The sequence below is a fragment of the Ricinus communis genome, chromosome 2, assembly GCF_019578655.1.
Source record: "Ricinus communis isolate WT05 ecotype wild-type chromosome 2, ASM1957865v1, whole genome shotgun sequence".
In the NCBI taxonomy this organism is placed as follows: Eukaryota; Viridiplantae; Streptophyta; class Magnoliopsida; order Malpighiales; family Euphorbiaceae; genus Ricinus; species Ricinus communis.
This window is the reverse complement of record NC_063257.1, coordinates 8,319,404-8,341,240: the sequence shown is the minus strand read 5'-3', so window position 1 is coordinate 8,341,240 and position 21,837 is coordinate 8,319,404. Positions and strand designations below refer to the sequence as shown.

The following is a 21,837-nucleotide window of genomic DNA, read 5'->3' as shown; positions in this document are numbered from 1 at the left end:
AGATCGTAAAAGGTTCCCCTGTCATGTTTTTATCCAAATAAATACATGAAAATAAAAAAATTATCAAAAACTAATTCAATCAATAAACAACTCAATTAGAAAAAAGTTATTAAAAATAACTTTTAAACACATGTTTAAAGAAAAATCGAAAGCATATTATCATTTAAACCAATAACAAATCAATGTTTGGATTTATAATAGTGATAGAATTGTTGAAAAAAAAGGAGAAAAAAAGAAAGATGGAAACAAACTAATAGATATTGACAAAATATAGAAAATAAAAAGAAATAGAGAATAAATAATTAAAAAAGAAATATGAAGAAAACATTATCTTTTATTTATTAGGTTTCGTTCATAATTTTAGACATTATTTCATCTATTTAATTGTTATATTATTATTATTATTATTTTATCTATTTTAATCCATTTTTTAAGGCTTGCTCTCCCCGCTTTATAACCAAAGTACAAATGTGTTTGAAAAAAAATGCTAAATTTTGGGCTTAAATGACTGAGAAAGTTAGAGAAGGCCAAATTGAAACTGAAGTCTAAGTTCAGGGGCAAAATCAAGCTTATACCTTTCAAAGAAAAAAGAAAACCCGCGCGTTTGACCAACTGTCACCTAACCAAACAAAACAATTCAATTTGTTTACTCATTCAAAACGACAACGTCACCTCGCTTTGACTGTTTTTTCCCTACAAAACTCCCCCACCTCACCCCCTAAACTCTCTGGCTTTCTCAAAACCATTTTCTCTCTCTCTCTCTCTCTCTCTCTGTGTTTCTGAAAAGCAAAAAAAAAAAACAAAATGGGAAGAAATGAAGAACTATACATAACAGTACCAAATCTATTCCGCTGTCCGATATCTCTCGACGTAATGAAGTCTCCCGTTAGTCTCTGCACCGGCGTCACATACGACCGCTCCAGTATCCAACACTGGCTGGAGTCCGGTCACGACACCTGTCCCGCCACCATGCAAGTCCTTTCCTCCAAAGATATTATCCCTAACCTCACTCTCCACCGTCTCATCAACCTTTGGAACGACCACCACTCCTCCACTCCTCCTCCGGCGACGATTTTATCGGAGAAGCAAGTTAGGATTTGGACTGAGGAGATTAAGAGCGGAAGATTTGAATCCTTGGTCAAGATTGTTGAGTTCTTGCGTTGTTCTGATGCGAAGAAACGATTTCTAGCTGATTGTGATTTATTTATCGGGTCGTTGGTTTATACTTTGGCCAAAGATACCGGAGGTGTAGACATTGTGGTTATAGAGTTGATAATTAGGGTTCTGGATTTGATTTTGCTTCAGAATGGCGTCAAAGAGAAGCTTCACAGATTACTCAATCACAACTGCTTATCTCCGTTCCTTTTAGTAATAAAAAACGGCAATTTGACCTCAAAAATTGAATCCATTAGAGTTTTGGAGTCAATTTCACTCAGCAACTACCACCATACACAAACTCTCATTCCAATTCTCCTTGACCTGCTTGAAACGCAAAACAATTCCGTAAACGATGCTGTTTTGTCATTCTTGATATCTGTAACGGTAACTCGTTCAGTCAAGACTCAACTCGCCCAACTCAAACTCGTCGAGACCATATCCAAAATCCTCTCCAACCAAAACGCAACCGTTTCCGTCATTGAAAAGTCCATGAAGTTGTTGTCTATCGTTGCCACGTGTGCAGATGGAAGGCTAGCTATAAGTGAAGACCCCATGTGCGCGGGGTGTATAGTGGAGAGATTAATGAAAGTGTCAAAAACGGCGACGGAGGATGGAGTGATGGTGTTGTGGAGCTTGTGTTGTTTGTTCAAGGATGAGAGAGTTAAAGAGAAGGTGGTCAAGAGTAAAGGGCTGACTAAGGTCCTGTTAGTTATGCAAAGTGAAGGTGATGGGAACAGTGCAAGGAAAATGTGTGTTGAATTGGTGAAGGTTTTGAGAGTTGCAGTTAAGGATAATGGTGGTGTGGTTATGTGTTATGACACTAAGACTACACATATTATGCCTTGTTAATTAGGTTTTCGTTTTGTTAATTGGAGGTTATAATTTTAGGGAGGATAGTAAATTGGGGATTTTTTTTTTCTTTTGTATCAATTAACATACACACATACACAAGAAATGAAAGAGGATTGGTTCTCTGGTTCTACTGTAAGTTACTGACTTATGTGATGTAACTTCTCTAATGAAAGTTTTACACAATTGTTTTGACTAGATGGTTCGTGCAAATTCTTCTTCTTCTTTTCTGTGTGTGCGTGTTCTTGTTATCTTAGCAAGTTGAATTAAAAGGCAAGTGCAAGTAATATGTTTTTGAGATGACTGCCTAAACAAGTCTTGACTGGGTTTGGATTAGTTTTCTGCAGTTACTTAAAATCTGGGGATTTTGATAATCAAGCAGCCAAATCTGGGGCTTGCAGGCACAATTTTCCTTCTTGGTAGCATTGACTGTATTTGAGTTTTGAATTTGATTCATCAAATTAATTTTTTCTTTGGAAGAAATTGAGTTTTGATCAGTAACACTTTAACAGGATCAGATCAAGCCTTTGAGTTTAGCAGATTGAAAATATGTTTTAAGATAAAGACTTATGTGAAACTAATGTTTGTAAATCTTGGATAATTATGAAGTTGATAGGAGAATGGAAGTTTGTTTGGGAGGAAAGGAGAAGGAAAAAAAGAAAAGGAAAAAGGAAATGGGTATCACCCAGTTATTCTTTGTCCAAAAGAAGTAATCTTTATGGTAAAGAAAAACAAAAATAATTCAAGAAAGATGCTAAAATGGATTGCAAGTATATCCCTTTGATAATAATGCGATCCTAAAGAGCAATTGAAAATGTCAAAAATCCTGTAATTCTAGTAGTGTAGCACTAAGCAATTTGCATAGAATTTTCCCTTTGTTTTTCCGAACGCACTGTACAATCGCTAAAGTCCAAACTACAGGAAAAATGCATATAAATCTTTGGTCAAATTGGCCAAAGTGCATTCAATATTTGGGTGTGCGAATTAACTGTGAAGTATGAACCTTTTGACATTTCTTATAAACATTTATTTTAGGGTTGGTGTATCACAATGCACCTAGCGCATGCTTTGCTTTGCACTGGCCAACTGGACCACAAGGCATTTAAGTGTGTCTGTGTGTGTGGAATCTCATTCTATTCCAAAATAGTCGAAAGGGATACAAAGCTTCAAGAGAATACTGCCATTGATCCAGCTATATGTTTTCATTCATTCTACTTGATCAATTATGCCACATCAAGGATGTGTGCTGTTTGTGCCGTTCCAAAATAATCGATTAATCTGCTAATAAGTCGTTTAATCGTTGTTACATCACCATCGTTCCATCTATTACTCTATTTCAAAGACCAAATTAGCTCATTCTATCTCCAGTGTGTCCATATTTCACCGAGCACAGCTCCACAAATAAATTTGAGTCAATTATAGGGGGCTTTTCTCAATCTTGAATTAAGCAAAAAAATAAAGAACTATGGTCCTACTTGAATAGAAAATCCTTTCACACAATTTATTTCAAGAAAGGCCTATAGATACATGTTGGAAGGATCACAGTTCCAGGAAATTAGCTGCATTACATGAAGATTTCTGGTTGGAGACATAAAGTGCCAACCATGATAAGATACATAAAAGTGCCTACTTTTGTCTTCAAATGTTTTACGGCTGCAACTTGCAATATCAGTTTCATCTAGATTCTACATTTTGAGTTGAGCAGTGAGCTGCCTGCCTCAATAAACAATGTCACACTTGTAGATGGGTGGGTGGTGCTATTGGCAACTTGGTTTGAGATTTGCTAATTTGGAAATGGAAAATGACAGGCATCTACTTATTCAGTGAATCAATTGAAGCTTCATGATGGTAATAATCAAGCCATTCTGAAACCTAGACAGAGTAGAAAGATCTACTTACAGCAGGAAAAATCAGATAGGATGGTCCAATAATGCCTTGATAATGCTAATTTTTGGACTCCGGGCTCGGTGAATTGGGAAAGGTCAGTCTTGGTTCTGCCCTTGTTGACTGCACTATATTGATTGAAACAAAAGGGAGGAAAGGAATTTGAGGCATGGGTGACCTCGCATGTAAAAAGGACTATGTTGGTAAGATCTTGAATTCCTAACATATGCATCCACAAACCCCAAATTAACAACCCTGAGATTCTGCCTGATGATGGTGAGTGTTTTGATATGATCCACCCAATTAGACAACATCCAGTAGCAAAAATCTGATTGATTATTGCTCAAGCTATGCTGTTGATTTTTCTTCTTTCAAATTTCCTAGTAACAGTCAATTCAAATCATTTCCATCAATACACAATATTCTCACTGAATAGCTATACTCAGAATTAGATCAATCTTTGCTAGATCAACTAGTTTGAAGAAACACAAAAACAATAGACTTTATCTACCATAGGTTTCATCCTAAAGTTTTGCAATCGGTAACCACAACATTGTTGATTGTCCAAGTTGAGCTTCTTAATTTAACTTCTTCCATAGGCATCCAGTAGATTGCCTCTAAAGATGCAGGAAGCTATCAGTTTTGAGAAGCTAGTCACTTAGTATACAAGGGGAGAGGGGAATTTTTGCCAAAAGCTTAGTAGTACATGCTTGCATGGATGCTGCAATATCTAATCTTTTTATAGTCTCTACCAGCGAGGCAATGAACCTCAGGAGGCTGGAAATAGATTGGATGCTTTACATTTCCTCTGTTAGAAAATAGAGGACCTAGTAAGCAGAGGATTGATCATAAGTCAAATGTATCCCCCTACTGAAAGAACTTGCAGCTAAAATTAGATTCCATTATATAATGACTCCTTTGCAGCTCATCCTCAACCAATCGTTTAAAATCGAGCATAAAGAAAACATAAATCATTTAAGATAGAGAACAAAAACAATCCCAAAGTGATTAATCAAGCAAAAAAATAGTTATGTTACAACTGTTAGTCTGCTATGATGACAAACATTGTCATATCTATATTCCAAGGTTCCTAGTAGAATTAGGGACGATTGGGATCAAAAAGCTATTGGTCTTATAACTTTATCAAAGCATAATATGTGAGAGTCAATTAAGAACATCAAAGTTCACAAGGTGTGACCAAGAAAAAAGTGTCATGATTATTCAATAAGTAAATTTTTCGTACCAATAATAAGTTAATAACAGAAATTTTTTTTCTCTAAAATGTGTGCGGATAAAGAAATAACTATTTCTAATAAAGCCAGAATAAGAAGGATAAGAATTATCATTAATAAGGGCACCTGATACTCCATTGAAAGCCATCAATCAAGTAGGAGCCAGATCCAAATCACGCAACTCTTTATGCTTCAAATACTGATGCAAAAGAGTAAGCCTAGCTGTCTCAAATGCAAAGTAGCCCAATGCTGAAAAACATGCACTATGAAGCACTCTAGGACCCATCCCTCTAGTAAACCCAACCCATCCTTCCTCTTTCATAATCTGCTTCACAGTAGCAGAAACCCCACTATACATTGCAGCTGATACTTTATCCACCACTTCCTTATTCACCTGTGTCATCAACCTTGTCTTAATTACATCAAGTGGTGTAGTTATTGATGCTGAAATAGCTCCAGCCAATGCGCCACAACATACACTCTCAATAGGCTCTAAATATCTCTTCTTAGTCTTCCTCATCACAGCAGCCTTTAAATACTCAAATGAAGAATAACTCAAAACACCAGCAGGTAAATTTCTTAACAAAGTAGCAAAATAACCAGAATAAAGGCCCAATATACCATCTTTTTCCAATATTTTCAACATTACTTCCCATGATCTTCCTTTTGCACCGGCTTGCATTCTTTGTGTAATCAATTCTTTTGGTACCATAATAGCTGATGACACAATATTACCCATTGCACCTGCAGTAGGAGGGATAAGCACAGATGGGTACTTGTCCAATTTAGACAAAATTGATTTCCCAAATTCACAGGTACCAAAATACACAGCTGAAGAAGCTGTAGAACCAACAATAACAGCAGATACACCACTGTAGAACCCCAAAATACCCCTTTCTTGAAATGTCTTAACTATAGCATCAATTGTGCTGCTATAGATCTGAGAAGCACCCTTTGTTTGTAACTTGGTTTTGATAGTATCAAGTGGGTGTAAGCAAACATAAGTAAATGCACCAGCTATGCCACCACCACCAGCACCAATAAGGGCTCTCTCGAAAACTGAGAGATTTTTCATTAAAGACTGCACCTTTGGGCTGTTTCTTGAAGTGGGTTTGAGCCATTTTGAGAAATTGGGTGTGGATTTGGGAGTTGAAGAGATAGAATTTGAAGCAAACGGAAGGGACTTAATGATGGGTTTCTTATGGGTTTTGATCGGGTTTTGAGAAGGGAAGTGAGTGAAAAGATTTTTGAAGTCAGTTTGGATTACAGGGTTGAATTGATTATACGGGTCTGGTGCTGGTAGGCCTAGAGATGCGCAAAGATTAGCCTCCATTGATGAAAAGAAAGCTTTTTTTTTTTATTTGCTATCTCTGCTACTGTCGGTTCAATCCAAGCCGAGGTTTTTGAGATCGAGGTGAGAGTGGTTCAGTTTGACACGTCGTCGTTTCTGTATGTATTTGAGTGAGTGGAGAATGTTAGATTGAGGCTCAAAACGGTTCCGTTTTGAGTGAGTGGAGAATGTTAGATTGAGGCTCAAACCGGTTCCGTTTTGAGTGAGTGGAGAATGTTAGATTGAGGCTCAAAACGGTTTCGTTTGAGCTGCCAACGGACTGAGAGACTGTTCTTTAACTAACTAAAGAATACAATTATTTGTAGGACCATATAGCTAAAAAAAGAGAGATTTTTAGGTCCACTTTCTCTTTCTTCAATAACCAATAGTCTCCTTTCCCTCCAAAATTTTTCTCTCTAGGATCCACCCACAAACAAGTTCCTCAACTGAACATTGTTGACAGAAACATCAAATAAACAAGACTTCCAATTCCGGGTTCTTCTTGGTTCCAAGAACTCTGTTTATGTTTTAAACCTCTGTTTCTTTCAAGAATTACCTCTATCCAGCATCAATCAAACAAGAAATCCAAATTACCTCTGTTTCTTTCAAGAATTTCTTTCTGTCAAGAAATCTCTTCTAAACCTCTCTTTTTGTCAAGAATTAACTTTACCCACCAACCAAGGTTCATTCTTTTTCCCGTTTTTGCAATGCAATTTTGTACTTCACTTCTCTTCTGGTTCCATTTATTTCTCTTCTTTACCTTCAATTTCCTTTCACTTTCAAACCCTTCCTTACAAGCAAAGAATGTCACGCTCTATGGAGACGCACACCTTAGAAACAATGCCATCAGTCTCACCCAAGATCACGGTTGCTCCCCTCCACCATCTTCTTCCTCTTCTTCTTTCTTCTTTTCTGATCCATCTTCATATTCTGGTGTTGGAAGAGCTCTCTATCTGTACCCGGTTCGGTTCCTTGATTCCACAACAAGTATTCCTGCATCCTTTTCTTGTAGATTCTCATTCTCCATAATCAAATCTCCACTTTGTTCTTTTGGTGACGGCATGGCTTTCTTGATCACTTCTAATGCTGAATCTTTTAGTCTTTCTAATGGGTATATGGGTCTTCCTGGTCCAGCTTTAAACCCTCAAGATTCTTTTGTTGCTGTTGAATTTGATACAAGTTTTGATCCTTTTCTTTCTGATATTAATGGTGATCATATTGGAATTGATGTTAACACAGTTGTTTCTTTTGCTTCTGTTGATGCTTTGTCAAATGGGATTGATCTAAAAAGCGGAAAGCAAATGATTGCTTGGATTGAGTACTCAGATATTGCTAAATTGATTCAAGTTTGGGTTAGTGACTCTCAAAATAGACCTCCAAATCCTATTCTTGAAGCTAGAGTTGATTTATCTGAGAATTTTAAGGAGTTTATGCATGTTGGTTTCACTGCTTCTAATGGGCAAGGATCAGCTGTTCATCTTATTGATCATTGGAGATTCAAAACTTATTGGTCTGCCCCTGCTGCTACTAATGTACAAGCAAGTGAAGGAGAGGATTGTTTCTTGTGTTACCTTGAGGATTCAAGTGAAAATGGCGACCCTACTAATCTTGATGAGAAAACAAATAAAATGAAGGAGATAGCTTTGGGGTTAGGAGGTTTAGCTGCATTTATCTTATCGATTGCTCTAATATTGGCAATAATCTTTCTCTTTGTTATAAGAAAGAAAAGGGTTGTTTTTGGCAGAAGAACTAAAGAAGGCCAATTCTTTATACATAAAGGAGGACCAACAAGATTTTCAATTGTTGAGATAAAGGCAGCGACAATGGGGTTTCATCGAAACAGAATTATCGGGGAAGGAGCTTCAGCTACAGTTTATAAGGGGTCTCTTCCAGATTTAGGAGCAGTGGCTGTGAAGAGGTTTAATAAGACAGAGATTGAATGTTGTCGCAATCCATTCATAACTGAGTTTGCAACAATTGTGGGTTGCTTAAAACATAATAACTTGGTTCAACTTCAAGGATGGTGTTGCGAAGAATCAGAATTAGTCTTAGTTTATGAGTACCTGCCTAATGGTAGCCTTGCCAAAATCCTTCACAATAACACTAGCTCTTCAAATTTCCTCTCCTGGAAACAAAGAATGAACATAGCTCTTGGAGTTGCTTCTGCTCTTTCGTATCTACACGAGGAAAGTGAAAGGCAGATAATTCATAGAGATGTTAAGACCTGCAATATAATGCTTGATGAAGAATTCAATGCTAAACTTGGTGATTTTGGTTTAGCAGAAGTTTATGAACATAGTTCTTCGACAAGAGAAGCTACAATACCAGCTGGAACAATGGGGTACCTTGCTCCTGAGTATGTTTATTCAGGCGTCCCATCGGTGAAAACTGATGTTTACAGCTTTGGTGTGGTGGTGCTAGAGGTTGCCACAGGAAAAAGGCCTGTTGATGATGATGGAACGGTACTTGTGGATTGGGTGTGGGGGTTTTGGGAGCAAGGGAAATTGATAGAGGCTGCTGATTCGAAGTTAAAAGGGAAGTTTAATGGAGCGGAGATGCAGAGAATGCTGCTTGTGGGACTTTGTTGTGTGCATCCAAATCATGAGGAGAGACCAACTATTAAGGAGGCAGCTAAGATTCTTAAAGGTGAAGCACCACTTCCTGTTCTGCCATCAAGAAAACCGAAAGTTGGCTTTCAGTATATTTTACCTGAGGATTCTGATGGAAGATTGAATCTTGGTGGAGATCATAGTCCTAATACTGATGATGTTTCCTGGATGACACCTAGGAGTCATTTTGGCTGGGACTAACAGAGAATTGTTAAGTATATGAAAATGTGGAATGTAATGTCTGATTTTTTGTTGCAAATGTGTAGTATCCGCTACTACGTTTTATGCATTTTCTTCTAAAAATCTTGTAGACATTATGTATTCCAAGATGTTGAGATACTGTGGAGGGTTTTGTGATGTTCCTGAAAGATATCTATTAGATGAGAAATGAATGGTTTTTGCTTTGTATTTCATGCCAAAGAAACAGATCACTTCAACAGACCAAGTAATTGCACTTATTCAAGTCTATCGAGTTCATGAATTGATTCATAAGCCTTTCTGCTTGTGTTGTTGCATAATCTGCAGCTATCAACGAATTCTTACAGCTAACGTGGTACTTGTAAGAAGAAACAAAAAGGATTCTTTAACCTTTCCTTTCCCGTGCAAGAAGAAAGGGGAGATATGAACAGTGTTATTGGTGCTTTAATTATACCCAAAAATTTTAATCTTTCCATTTAACGTGATCTTTCTATCAGTTTGCTTAACTTTGCTGGATGCGATGTTTTCTTTGGCTCCTTTCTGGTTTGCCGCTACTAAGGTAAAGGTTTTACAACTTTTGTGCTTGTTTTGTTTGGAGCAATGTGAAAACTGAGGATAGTTTGCAACTTCTTATGTTAGTTCTGCATTTTGGAGAAACCCAAATGAGGAACTTTTATTTGTTTAGCGTATAATCAAGTAGGTGGCATGGCCGATGCTTTTGGCTTTACTGGCATTTTCTTTTTGCTTTTGTTTTTACGGCCAGGAAGTAATATGAAATGTCTGAGTTTATAAATCAGTTTCTCTGTAATCAAACAAAATTCAATCAGATGTCTTACGGGCAGAGTTGAGGGCATATTGTTCAACTCCCAAAATTTCAAAATTCATAAAAATAAACACCAAATAAACACAAACATAAAAAAATCCATAAACACATACATACACCAAATATGCTACAATCAGATTCAATGGAGTCAGAAATTTCTTTCACTGCCATTTCACCACCTATATTTGATGGAATTAATTATCAAATGTGAGCTGTCAAAATGGAAGCATATCTTAATGCCAATGATTTATGGGAAACTGTTGAAGATGGCTATGAAGTTTTCCCTTTGCCAAAAATCCTATTGTTGCACAAATGAAGAACCACAAAGAAAGGAGGCTTCGAAAATCCAAAGTAAGATCAGTCTTGTTCACAACTGTATCTTCTGTTATTTTCAAAAGAAGAATGACAATGAAAACAACATATGAAATATGAAACTTCTTGAAGCAAGAGTATGAAGGAAGTGAGAGGATTAAAGGAATGCAAACACTGAATTTAGTTCGAGAATTTGAGATGCAGAGGATAAAAGATTCAGAAACGATCAAAGACTATGTAGACAAGCTCCTCATCATTGCAAATAAAATAAGGCTTCTTGGTACTGATCTCTCCGATTCTAGAATTGTCCAAAAAATTCTTGTAACAATTCCTGAAAAATATGAGGCCACAATCACTTCCCTCGAAAACTCAAGAGATTTATCAAGCATCACTTTGGCAGAATTGTTGAGTGCACTTCAGGCTCAAGAACGAGGAAGACTTATGAGACAACAATGTTCCATTGAAGGAGCTTTGCTAGTCAAATCTCAAAATAATAATTATGGTAGCAAGAACAAGAAGAACAAGCCATGGAGTTTCAGCAATAATAATGACAACAAAACTTCTTAAAATTTTTCACCATGTCCTTATTGTAAGAAAAGTAATCATCCACAAGCGAAATGTTGGTGGAGGCCAGATGTAAAATACAATAAGTGTGGATAATTAGGACATATGGAGAAGATCTGTAAGTCTTCACAACAAGGAAAAGCAAAGGCCGCAGTTGAAGAAGTTGATGAAGAGGAGCTGTTTGTAGTATCTTGCTTTACTACTACAAGCTCAATCGATAGTTGGTTGATTGATAGTGGTTGCACAAACCACATGACCTTTGATTAAGAATTATTTAGAGATCTTGATACAACCTACAGCACCAAAGTCAGAATTGGAAATGGAGCAAAGATAGCTGTAGAAGGCAAGTGAACTATTGCAATTGAAGGGAGTGCAGGTTTAAAACTGATTCATGATGTTCTTTATGTCCTCGAAATTGATCAAAACTTGTTGAGTGTTGGTCAGTTATTGGAGAAAGGCTACAAAGTTCTCTTTGAAGATAAAAGTTGCATGATAAAAGATTCAGATGGCAAAGAATTGATCAAAGTTTAAATGAAAGGCAAAAGCTTTACCTTGAATTTGATTGAAGAAGAGCAAATTGTTGTACACAAGGTTGAAGACAACATAATGTTTTGGCATAAAAGGATGGGGCATTTTCATTGTCACGACCCCACCCGTGGGCCCGTGACCGGCACTAGGGAATGGGTAGGCGTAAGGCCACCGAAACCCGTAGTAAGCCTGACACTCACTGACTTAAACAAATCTCATCTCAAATTAATATTATTAAAGCCACAATTTATCTTAACAGCTACATTCTACATAAATACTTCGGTCTGCCAGAAAAATTAGGCAAGACCCGAAACTCATAAAATTTACAACTGATACATCTACTAATTACTACTGCGGAGAATCTAAGATTTACCAATTTACATACCAAATCAAATACATCACCCGATAATGAAGGAGTCGGGTTACTGAATAAGAGTCGCGGGAGGACTAACAGTCGAATCAAAAATAAGAAATGAGACTCGGTCTAGAGTGAGTTAAAATCAAATAATCTGGAAACTATTGCATTCTTCTCAGAAAACATAGATTGTTCAAATCAGTATATCAAATCATGCACATAAATACCAATCATACTATAATCATACCCTATTACTTTCTTCACAGAAAATATTGATCATTCGAATTAATATATCAACCATGCAAGTAAATACAATCCATATTATAATCATACCATAATAAATAAATAAATGAATAAATAAAAATATATTTTTACTTTTACGGGACGAGTGGCTCAGTAGAACCCTAACCCCAAATTCTAACAGCCATTTTGGCTCTCTTAATCCAATAAGACTGGCACCCCGAGAGCAATGCTCGACCAGGGACCTTACCTCCAGTCTGGTCACTTAAGTATCCAAATAAGCCGGCGCCCCGAGAGCAATGCTCGACCAGGGACCTTACCTCCGGCAATTTACACAAATCAGCCCAGAGAGCCATGCTCGACCAGGGCAAACCCATGAAAATCTTATTACATGTCCATGATCATTACCGGTGCGCACGCGGTCCTGATGTAACCCATCAGGCGGCATGTTCTACAAGCCACGTTTCCCAAGACACAATCATCCATTTAATAAATATCATTGTATAATGAAGTCATTCAACCATATCAAATTAATGATTAACAATTAAGAGTAAAACATCAGGCAGCTCAGGTGAAAAACTGATAATATTTGAAATTATTATAACATTACTATAATAATACTCATATTATCGTCAATAATTAATAATCCAGTAAAATTAATTACGTTGAGATATTAGTAACCATGTTAAACATAAACTTCCAAAATAGCATATTAAAATCAGACTTAGCAATAGTGCAATGATTAAATGACTTTAACTCACAGGTTTGGCGACCTCCTAGCTCTGCTCCGGTGCCTCGGTAGGAGCGAGCCGAACAAACTGACAATCTAGTTACGGAAAACAATTTATCAAAACGATGAAACAATTACAATAGATCCTAGGTCTAGATTCCTAGGACTGACTGTCTAAGAATCTCGACTCAGGAGAATTCTACCGAAAATCCGGCAGAACCCCCCTTACAACACGAACATTACCCCCCGTAAAAACGAGTCCAGGACCTGCCAGAAAAACACTCCAAATATCCAACAATTTAAACAACGGGAGTCGGGTCCCCAAACTTCACTATTTCCGACCTCACACAAAGACAAAATACGAGGCAGGCAAACTGACAGACAATTATTTTTGACTCACAAATATCATCAAATACTCAATATAATCCAATAGACACAATTAAACCAAGAATTTCTAAAATTAACGGGCCAAAGAAAATTACCGAGACGCTCGATCGCTCGGTCGACTCGCCTCCAGCCGCCGGAGTCCGATCGACGATCCGAACACACCATCGGACTCACAACGACGCGCTGATGACGATCCCCGCTTTCGATTTTTCGATCTGACACCCGATTATCCGGAGAGATTTGCGGACGATCTCGACCGTCGATTCGCAAACGAAGCCCGATCGCCACGAAACTGGTGCCATTTCGAAGCTTGAGCTGAGGAGAGTCGGGATACGTCCTCCGATCTTCCATAGCTCGCCGGAGCTCGCCGGAAAAATCCAAAAACCTCGGCTGCCTCCATTTTCTCTCTCCACCGGATCTTCGCTTCCGGCCACCGTCGACACCGCCGCCAAAACAAAGCCGAGGGCCGAGAGGAGTCGATCGGCACTAAGATCGGCCGACCACCGACGCCGGAAGCGCCCGCGGCAAGGAAGCTTCGGCCATCTTCCTCCTCGCTGCTGCCGGCCGCCTGCGGCCACCGACGGCCCCGACGCCAGCCTCCTTCCTCCGCTCCTCTCTCTCCCCCGACATCTCTCTTCCTCTCTTCTTCTTCCTCGACTTCCATTCCTTTCAATATCGACATTAGGCCCCCGAACTTTTCCTTATTACAATTTGGTCCCTCAACTTTCTTAATTACTTATAATCTCATCCTGCAGAATTTTAATTTGACCCCCAAACTTCTTTTTAGCCTTTCAATTAAGCCCCTAACTATTTAATTTGGGCCAAATCCGAATTATTGAAAATATACAATTACAAAAATACCCCTGACCGACATATTTATTTACGAAAATACCAAACTCACAAATTTCCATTAAACCCTCACAAAAATAAAATTACACTTTTAATCCTTATTCCAAAATAAATTTCCAATTAAATCTTACACACAATTAAATTAAATAATCAATTTCCAACTTAAAATTTAATACTACTAATCAATTATAATACCAATTTTCTCAAAATTCTTTTATAAAAACATCCCTTACAATTTCTATCATAATTTTCCAATATATAATTTTATTTATATAAATATGCATTTGGGAAAATTTGAATAACCAAAATATAATCATTTCTCAAATAGTTTACTTAATTAACTCCTTAAAAATCAAACTAATTGGATATGGAAAATAACTCATTTATTTATCTAACATGAACATTCAAAATTTGTATTTAAATCATTCCAATTAAACCGAATAAAAATAAAGCTAAAATTAATTTAAATAAAAACTTATTATTAAATATATAAAAAAAATTCCGGGTGTTACATTCATCATGCTGCTTTGCTCTATTTAAAGAAAAATGATCTTATGAAAGAACTACCAGAATTAGAAGAAGGATTACCTGAATGTGCTGCTTGTCAATATGGAAAACAAACAAGGTTGCCTTTTCCAATAGGCAAATCTTGGAGAGCAACAAATAAGCTGCAATTGGTACATACAGATGTTGGAGGACCTCTGAAAACATCATCTTTGAATGGCAGTAAGTACTATATTGCTTTCATTGATGCTTATACAAGAATATGCTGGATTTATTTCATGAAGAACAAAGCTGAGGTTGCTGACATTTTTCTACAAGTTCAAAACTTGTGTGGAGACTCAAAGTGGCAGAAATTTGCAGATGTTAAGGTCAGATAATGGAACTGAATATACATCGCAAAAATTCAGCAAGTTTTATGAAGATGCAGGCATTGAACACCAATTTACAGCACCCTACACCCCACAACAAAATGGGGTTGTTGAGCGCAAAAATAGAACAATTATAGAAATGACTAGATGTCTGCTTCATGACAAAGATCTTCCAAAAAAATTATGGGCATAAGCAGCAAATACAACAGTATTTTTGTTGAACAAATTGCCATCAAAGGCTCTTTCAAAGACTCCTTTTGAAGCTTGGTATGGTTTTAAGCCAAAATTGTTGAACTTGAAAATTTTTGGTTGCTTGTGTTTCTCATATATTCCACAAGTTAAGAGAGATAAACTTGATAAAAAAGCAGAACCAGGCATATTTGAAGGCTACAGTTCAACATCAAAAGCCTACAAAATTTTCTTGCCACAAAGTAACAAAGTCATTGTTAGTAGGGATGTGCAATTCTTTGAGGCAGAAAATTGGAGCAAAGAAAGTGAAAATCAACTTGAGATTCAGGAGGACAATGAAGATGATATGGATGACCAACCAATCAGAGGAACCAGACTACTCTCTGAAATTTATAAGAGATGTAATGTTGCCGTTATGGAACCTGCAAACTACGATGAAATTGCAACAGATCCAAAATGGATAGTAGCGATGAAGGAGGAGCTCAATATGATTGAGAAAAATCAGCCATAGGAGTTGGTGGATAGACCTGAAGATAAGAAAGCCATAGGAGTCAAATAGGTTTACAGAACCAAGTTGAATTCTGATGGTTCAATAAACAAATATAAGGCAAGGCTTGTGGTGAAGGGATATGCTCAGATGTTTGGGGTAGATTTTTCAGAAACTTTCGCTCCTGTTGCTAGACTGGATACTATAAGGATGCTACTAGCTCTTGCTGCATAAAAGGGCTGGGTTATACACCAAATGGATGTCAAATCAGCTTTTCTAAATGGATATTTGGAAGAAGAAATTTTTGTAGAGCAATCTGAAGGATTCATAAAGAAGAAAAAGTTTATCGGCTGAAGAAAGCCTTGTACGGCTTAAAACAAGCCCCAAGTTCTTGGTACAATAGAATTGATGCACGCTTGATGAGCCTAGGCTTTGAAAAGAGTCTAAGTGAATATACTCTGTATGTTAAGAAGGTTGATGATGAAATACTGGTTGTCTTTTTGTATGTTGATGATTTACTTATGACAGGAGATTCAAATGAGTTGATTGAAGAGTTCAAAAAATGAATGAAAGAGGTGCAGCAAAATGATAGTGAAATCTTTATGAATCAAGAAAAACATGCAAAGGAAATTCTTAGAAAAGTTGATGGAGCTGAAAAAGTTGATGAAAAGTTGTACAGAAGCTTGATAGGATGGTTGATGTATTTGATTGTGACTAGGTCAGACATTGCACATGCAGTAAGTTTGTTGTCAAGATACTTGCATTGTGCTAGTGAGATTCATTTTCAAGCAGCCAAAAGAATTCTCAGATATGTTAAGGGCACGGTTAGCTATGGAGTGAAGTTCCTACAGGTTAAAAATTTCAATCTTTGTGGCTACAACGATAGTGATTGGGCTGGAAGTGTTGATGACATGAGAAGTACTTCAGGTTATTGCTTTAGTTTTGGTTATGGAGTCTTTTCATGGTGTTCAAAGAAGCAAGAAGTCATAGCACAATCTACAGGAATATATAGCAATACCGCAAATCAAGCACTTTAGCTTAGAAAACTTATGGCTGATTTGCACATAGAGCAGAAAGAGAGTACACAGGTTCTTGTTGATAACCAAGCTACAATTTGAATTACTAATAATCCTGTATTTTATGGAAAAACAAAACATTTCAAGATAAAATTTTATTTTCTAGGAGAGGTGCAAAAGCAATGTGAGATACAACTGGTTTATTGTAAGATAGAAAATCAGCTTGCTGATTTCCTCACAAAATCATTGCTTAAAGCAAGGTTTGAATATCTTAGACAGAAACTTGGTATGTGCAGTCTTTCAGTCAAGGAAGAGATTGTTGGAGTAAGTGACTCCATATGCAAACGCCTGAAATGGTCAAGCTTTAGTTAGAATAAGAACTATTCTTTATGCAGATTTTTAGGAAGTAGTTTATGCTTTCTTGTAGCAGATTTCTCTGCAAATTTAGTTATATTTTGATGTATAAATGGTATATTTGAGATCAATAAAAGTATATCAGATTTTCCTTTCATATCTACTAATCTTTTTCTTTGCTCAAAACCAACATTTGTCCTTTAGTCTATTCCTCTTTTAGTCAGTTGTCATTTAGTGAGGTGTCAATTACAGCTGTATTGTTGAATTCTAGAAGAATTCCGTTATGGTCATTTTATTAAGTGTGGAGAATTCTACTGGCAAAATCATTATTGAAATAATACAAACATTTCTTCCAAATCTTCCCATTCTCTCTCTCTCTCTCTCTCTCTTTTGCTCATTTTTTTTCTTCCTTTCATGCGTTCCGACAGGAATGCAACAGTGGTATCAGAACAATCCGATTCTGATTTAACCTCTTGCTTCACTCGCTCAAATGGCTAAGAAAAGTAAGGCTACAACCTCAGGAGTTCAACAAAACATGGAGGAGCAAGTCCAGATGATTGAACAACGAAACCAAGAGTTTATGAAGGATGTGTATACCCATTTGGAGCTGCACAATAAGCAGTTATAGGAGAATCACAACTTATAACAGATGATGCAGACCAAGTTAGACCAGATGATGGAAATAATGAAAACACTTGCTCAATACCTAATCTGGCGTCACTCCACCTACAACAGCAACAACTACCAACTCACCTTAGAAGAATAGTGATCATCAGAATGTGGTACTGTCCCCAGCCTAGAAAGCAACAGGAACCACTATTAATTTTAGAAAAGGCTTATTGCCCACTCCAGTTCCATCTTCGAATACCACCAAAGAAGGAGGAGAATCAAGTAATACCTTCAACACTAGTCATCCCAACAGTAACCATATTACGAGCTCTAGATTGCCAAAACTTGAGCTATTCACTTTTGAAGGTAATAACCCCAGAACTTTGGTTAGAAAGTGCCACAAGTATTTTCAATTATATGGAAAGAGGAGCAGGAGGTGGATTTGGCTATCTTATATATGGGGGAAAAAGTAGACATTTGGTATCAAGGGTGGCAAGGGAGTAGCACAGAAAATGATTGGGACAAATTCTCTGAAGCCTTGTGTCAAAGATTTGGAGAGTTGACTATTTCTAAGGTAGTGAAGGAGTTTAATAAGCTGAAACAGAAGGGGACAATGAGTGAGTATCAATAAAATTTTGAAGAATGATATTTTGTCTCCAGCTTCATTAGTGGCCTGAGTAAGAAGCTAAACCAAGCCGAAGGATATTTTGTCTCCAGCTTCATTGTCAAAATCTTCAAATCCTCAAACCTAAACCAAGCCTATGAACAAGTTAAATTGCAGGAACAATCTATCAATGCTATGCTTAAGAAACAAAGATTTCCACCTAAAATAACCACTCCTTACAACCCCAAAAACACCGCCATACCACACTATTCTTCAACAGACCCCTTACGAACTACTCTCCCACAAACCTCAAAACCTCCATTAAAACTATCACTAAGGCTGAATCATAAAACAAATTAAAAAAATATGTGAATAGTAAACCTGAGACCATGAAACCAAGACATAACCAACCTGAATTTAAAAGAAATCTTAGGCAATGTTTCAAGTGTGGAGACAGATATTATGTGGTACATGTTTGCAAAAGTAAACAGTTGAATGCTGTGATTGCTACTGAAAAAGAAGTAAAAGATGAGGAACATGAAAATGAGGAGTTGGTGATAGGAGAGGACACTGACAATATGGAAACCTCCATGCATGCTATTGAAAGGAATGACAGTGCTAACACTCTTAAGATAAAAGGTGAAGTAGGTGGAAGGAGTATACTGGTGCTCATAGATAGTGGAAGCACTCATAGTTTTGTTGCCATTGGCATGGCTAAAGAGGTTGGGTGTGCCATTAGCAGGAACAAAACTTTGGTGGTCACAGTGGCAAATAGGCAACACATGCTCGACAAGTCCACCTGCATGGGGTTCAGATGGTGCATGCAAGGGCATGAATTTGAGTATGATTTTAGGACTCTAAACTTGGGTAGTCATGACCTAATACTAGGGGTCGACTGGATAAGACATTACAACCCTATCAATTTTGACTTTATACATATAAAGCTCTCATTTGTCAAGGGACAAGATAGAATAGAGCTAACATACATTACTGATGCTGGGGAGCTTAAATTGATGTCCTATGAAAGGCTATAAAGTTTTCTGATAAAGAATTAGGAGCAAGACACAGCTCAATTACACTCCATCACCTGCAATATCACTGGAGATGAATCCAACAGCTCTTTAAATGCCTTAAATTTTCCTTCCACTGTAAGTATTCTTGCACCCATAGTTCAATTACTACAACTATATGAATTTGTCTTTAAGGAGCCACAAACATTACCACATGCAGTATCATTATATTATTGAATTGTAGAAGAATTCCATTATGATCATGTTATTTAATGTGAAGGATTATATGGCAGAATCATTATTGAATTAATACATACATTCCTTCCAAATCTTTCCATTCTCTCTCTTTCTCTCTCTTTTCTTCTTCCTCTCATGCGTTCTGACAAGAAGGCAACACTTTACTAAGCTGTCAATGACAGCTTTTAACTATCTTTTTTCTTGACAGATTACTCGACTCAAGGAATACAAAATACACTTACATTTGTACTTAACTAGTGCTGAAATTATAACTAAAGTAAAATAAACATTGCATGAGAAAAGAAAGACAAGCTAGACATCAAATTAAACTATATTATATGCAGCTTGACACTGTTAACTTGCTGCAAAAATTTTGTTCCATCCAAAAAGACTTTCAGCTTTATTGTATAAGGCAAATCTCATGAACATTAACACTCCTCCTTGAGATTTACCTTGGATATCCCTAGCTTAATTCTCAGAAACTCTAACCTTGTTCTTGCAAGACTTTAGTCATCAAATCAGCAAGCTGCAAATTACTTGAACAATGGTGCAACTTCACAAACAAATTCTTTCCCGCATCCCTTATAGAGTGAAGTTTCACATTGATGTGCTTAGTCCTGCCATGTTGAATAGAAATTTGAGCAATATCAATGGCTAACTTATTGTCACAAAACAAATCGGTTTGAGAGTCTTGAATCTGTCCCAGATCATTAAGTAAGTTTCTCAACCATATAGCATGGCTTGCAGCATCTGCAATTGAGATATACTCAGCTTCTGCAGTCGATTGTGAAACGACATCTTATTTCTTTGTGTTTCAACAAATAACTCCTGAGCCTAAAGGAAAACATAGCCAGAAGTGCTCTTCATATCATCTATACAACCAGTCTAATTGCTCTCAGCATATCCTATTAATTTCACATTTTCAGTTTTCATATACCAAATACCAAGGTCTGTGGTACCTTTCATATACTTCAACACTCTTCATGCAACCCCTATATGAACATTGTTGGGTGAACTCATGAATCTTGATAGCAAACTAGTAGGGAACATCAATTTTGGCCTAATTGCTGTCAAATATAACAAACTCCCTACAAGGCTTCTAAAAGTTGAGGGTTCTTCAAGCTTCTCACTACTATCTTTAGAAATCTTCTCATTCTGAGTAAGAGGAGTAGAGATTTCTTTACATGACTCCAATTTAAACTTCTTGAGAACATCAATAGCATACTTTCTTTGTGAAATCAAGATACCTGAGCTGCATTAGTGTATCTCCATCCTAAGAAAATAATTCATGAGACCTAGAATAGACATTTCAAACACATTTTCCACATGGCGAGCATTTTTTATGATCTAACAAGTGCGAAGGAAATCAGCTCAATAAATAATCACATTGAACAAGTGGATTCTTATTTTATACAACCAAGGTATGCTTCAGTTATTGGTACCATCATGAACAAGCATGGTGACATTGCTCGAGATTTTCCAATCAGAAGCAATAAAATGCCTACTCTTGCACTAGAGAGGGTTTGCGATGTGATATAGGATTTAGGAGCTGTGCAATTTATACTTCTTAAAAAAAGTCATCTGCAATGCCTGCATTTTGCTATCACTGATGTTGAGTTTAGGAAGCTAGATCGAAATCGATATGAGAAACTTGAGTAAGCAGTTAATCAAGTTAAGATATGCAAGAACCCGAAAGATAACAGAAAAAAGATGGATAAGATTGTTGCATCTAAGAAAAAGGTTCTTTCACTGAAGATGACAAATGTTGAAGTTGCAACCAGAGATCGAGATACTAGAAATGAAGTTGCATAAGTAGCATCAAAGAGCAAAAGCCTTAGTAGTGCCATTGGTGATGTTTCATCTAAATGTAAGCACTTCCATCACTATTCATTAATGCGTGGATTGCTTTATATAATTTTCCATGCAATGATAAATCATATATAAATGGGGCTACAGTTTTCTTTATTGGAGCATTTTGTTTATGCAATTTTGTGATGATCATCAGGTTCCAGATTATGCAATCATATTCTTTACAATGCACCCTTTAATATATATTAATTTGATTTCACAATCTGAAATGCAAGTTCTATTGTCATATTTCTATTATCATGAGAGGATCCAAAGCCTTTATAATGACTTTGGATTTCTATTGCCTGATTTATAGTTTATTCTTATATGGAATAGGGTTTAATTAGACCCTCAAATTTTACAATTAGGTTCAATTTGGCCATTTTTAACTCTTATAGCCAAATTAATCCTTAAACTTTTTGAGTAGGTTCAATTTACCCTTTTTAAGGGAGTTCGTTGCACGCGCTATAATAAAAGCTTGAAATATGATCAAAGTGAGCCTGACTACAAAGTTTGAGTACCAGATTAAACTTTGTTACTTCTGAGTTAAAAATTAAAAATTA

General features: G+C 36.8%; 4 protein-coding genes across 4 annotated transcripts; 3 read left to right on the top strand and 1 right to left on the bottom strand.

Annotated features, from left to right (window-relative positions):
• Nucleotides 1-715: 715 nt before the first annotated feature.
• On the top strand, nt 716-2,205 carry LOC8285081 (U-box domain-containing protein 29). The gene has a single exon (XM_002526081.4). It carries the CDS (start codon nt 805-807, stop codon nt 2,005-2,007), a length of 1,203 nt encoding a protein of 400 aa, XP_002526127.1. The 5' UTR covers nt 716-804; the 3' UTR covers nt 2,008-2,205.
• Nucleotides 2,206-5,085: 2,880 nt separating this feature from the next.
• On the bottom strand, nt 5,086-6,560 carry LOC8285082 (protein MITOFERRINLIKE 1, chloroplastic). The gene has a single exon (XM_002526082.4). The coding sequence runs from the start codon at nt 6,454-6,456 to the stop codon at nt 5,275-5,277; it is 1,182 nt and encodes a 393-aa protein (XP_002526128.2). The 5' UTR covers nt 6,457-6,560; the 3' UTR covers nt 5,086-5,274.
• An 82-nt stretch (nt 6,561-6,642) lies between these two features.
• On the top strand, nt 6,643-9,464 carry LOC8285083 (L-type lectin-domain containing receptor kinase S.6). The gene has a single exon (XM_015723550.2). The coding sequence runs from the start codon at nt 7,161-7,163 to the stop codon at nt 9,261-9,263; it is 2,103 nt and encodes a 700-aa protein (XP_015579036.2). The 5' UTR covers nt 6,643-7,160; the 3' UTR covers nt 9,264-9,464.
• Nucleotides 9,465-10,560: 1,096 nt separating this feature from the next.
• On the top strand, nt 10,561-10,962 carry LOC107261801. The gene has a single exon (XM_015723551.2). The coding sequence runs from the start codon at nt 10,561-10,563 to the stop codon at nt 10,960-10,962; it is 402 nt and encodes a 133-aa protein (XP_015579037.2).
• Nucleotides 10,963-21,837: the final 10,875 nt, after the last annotated feature.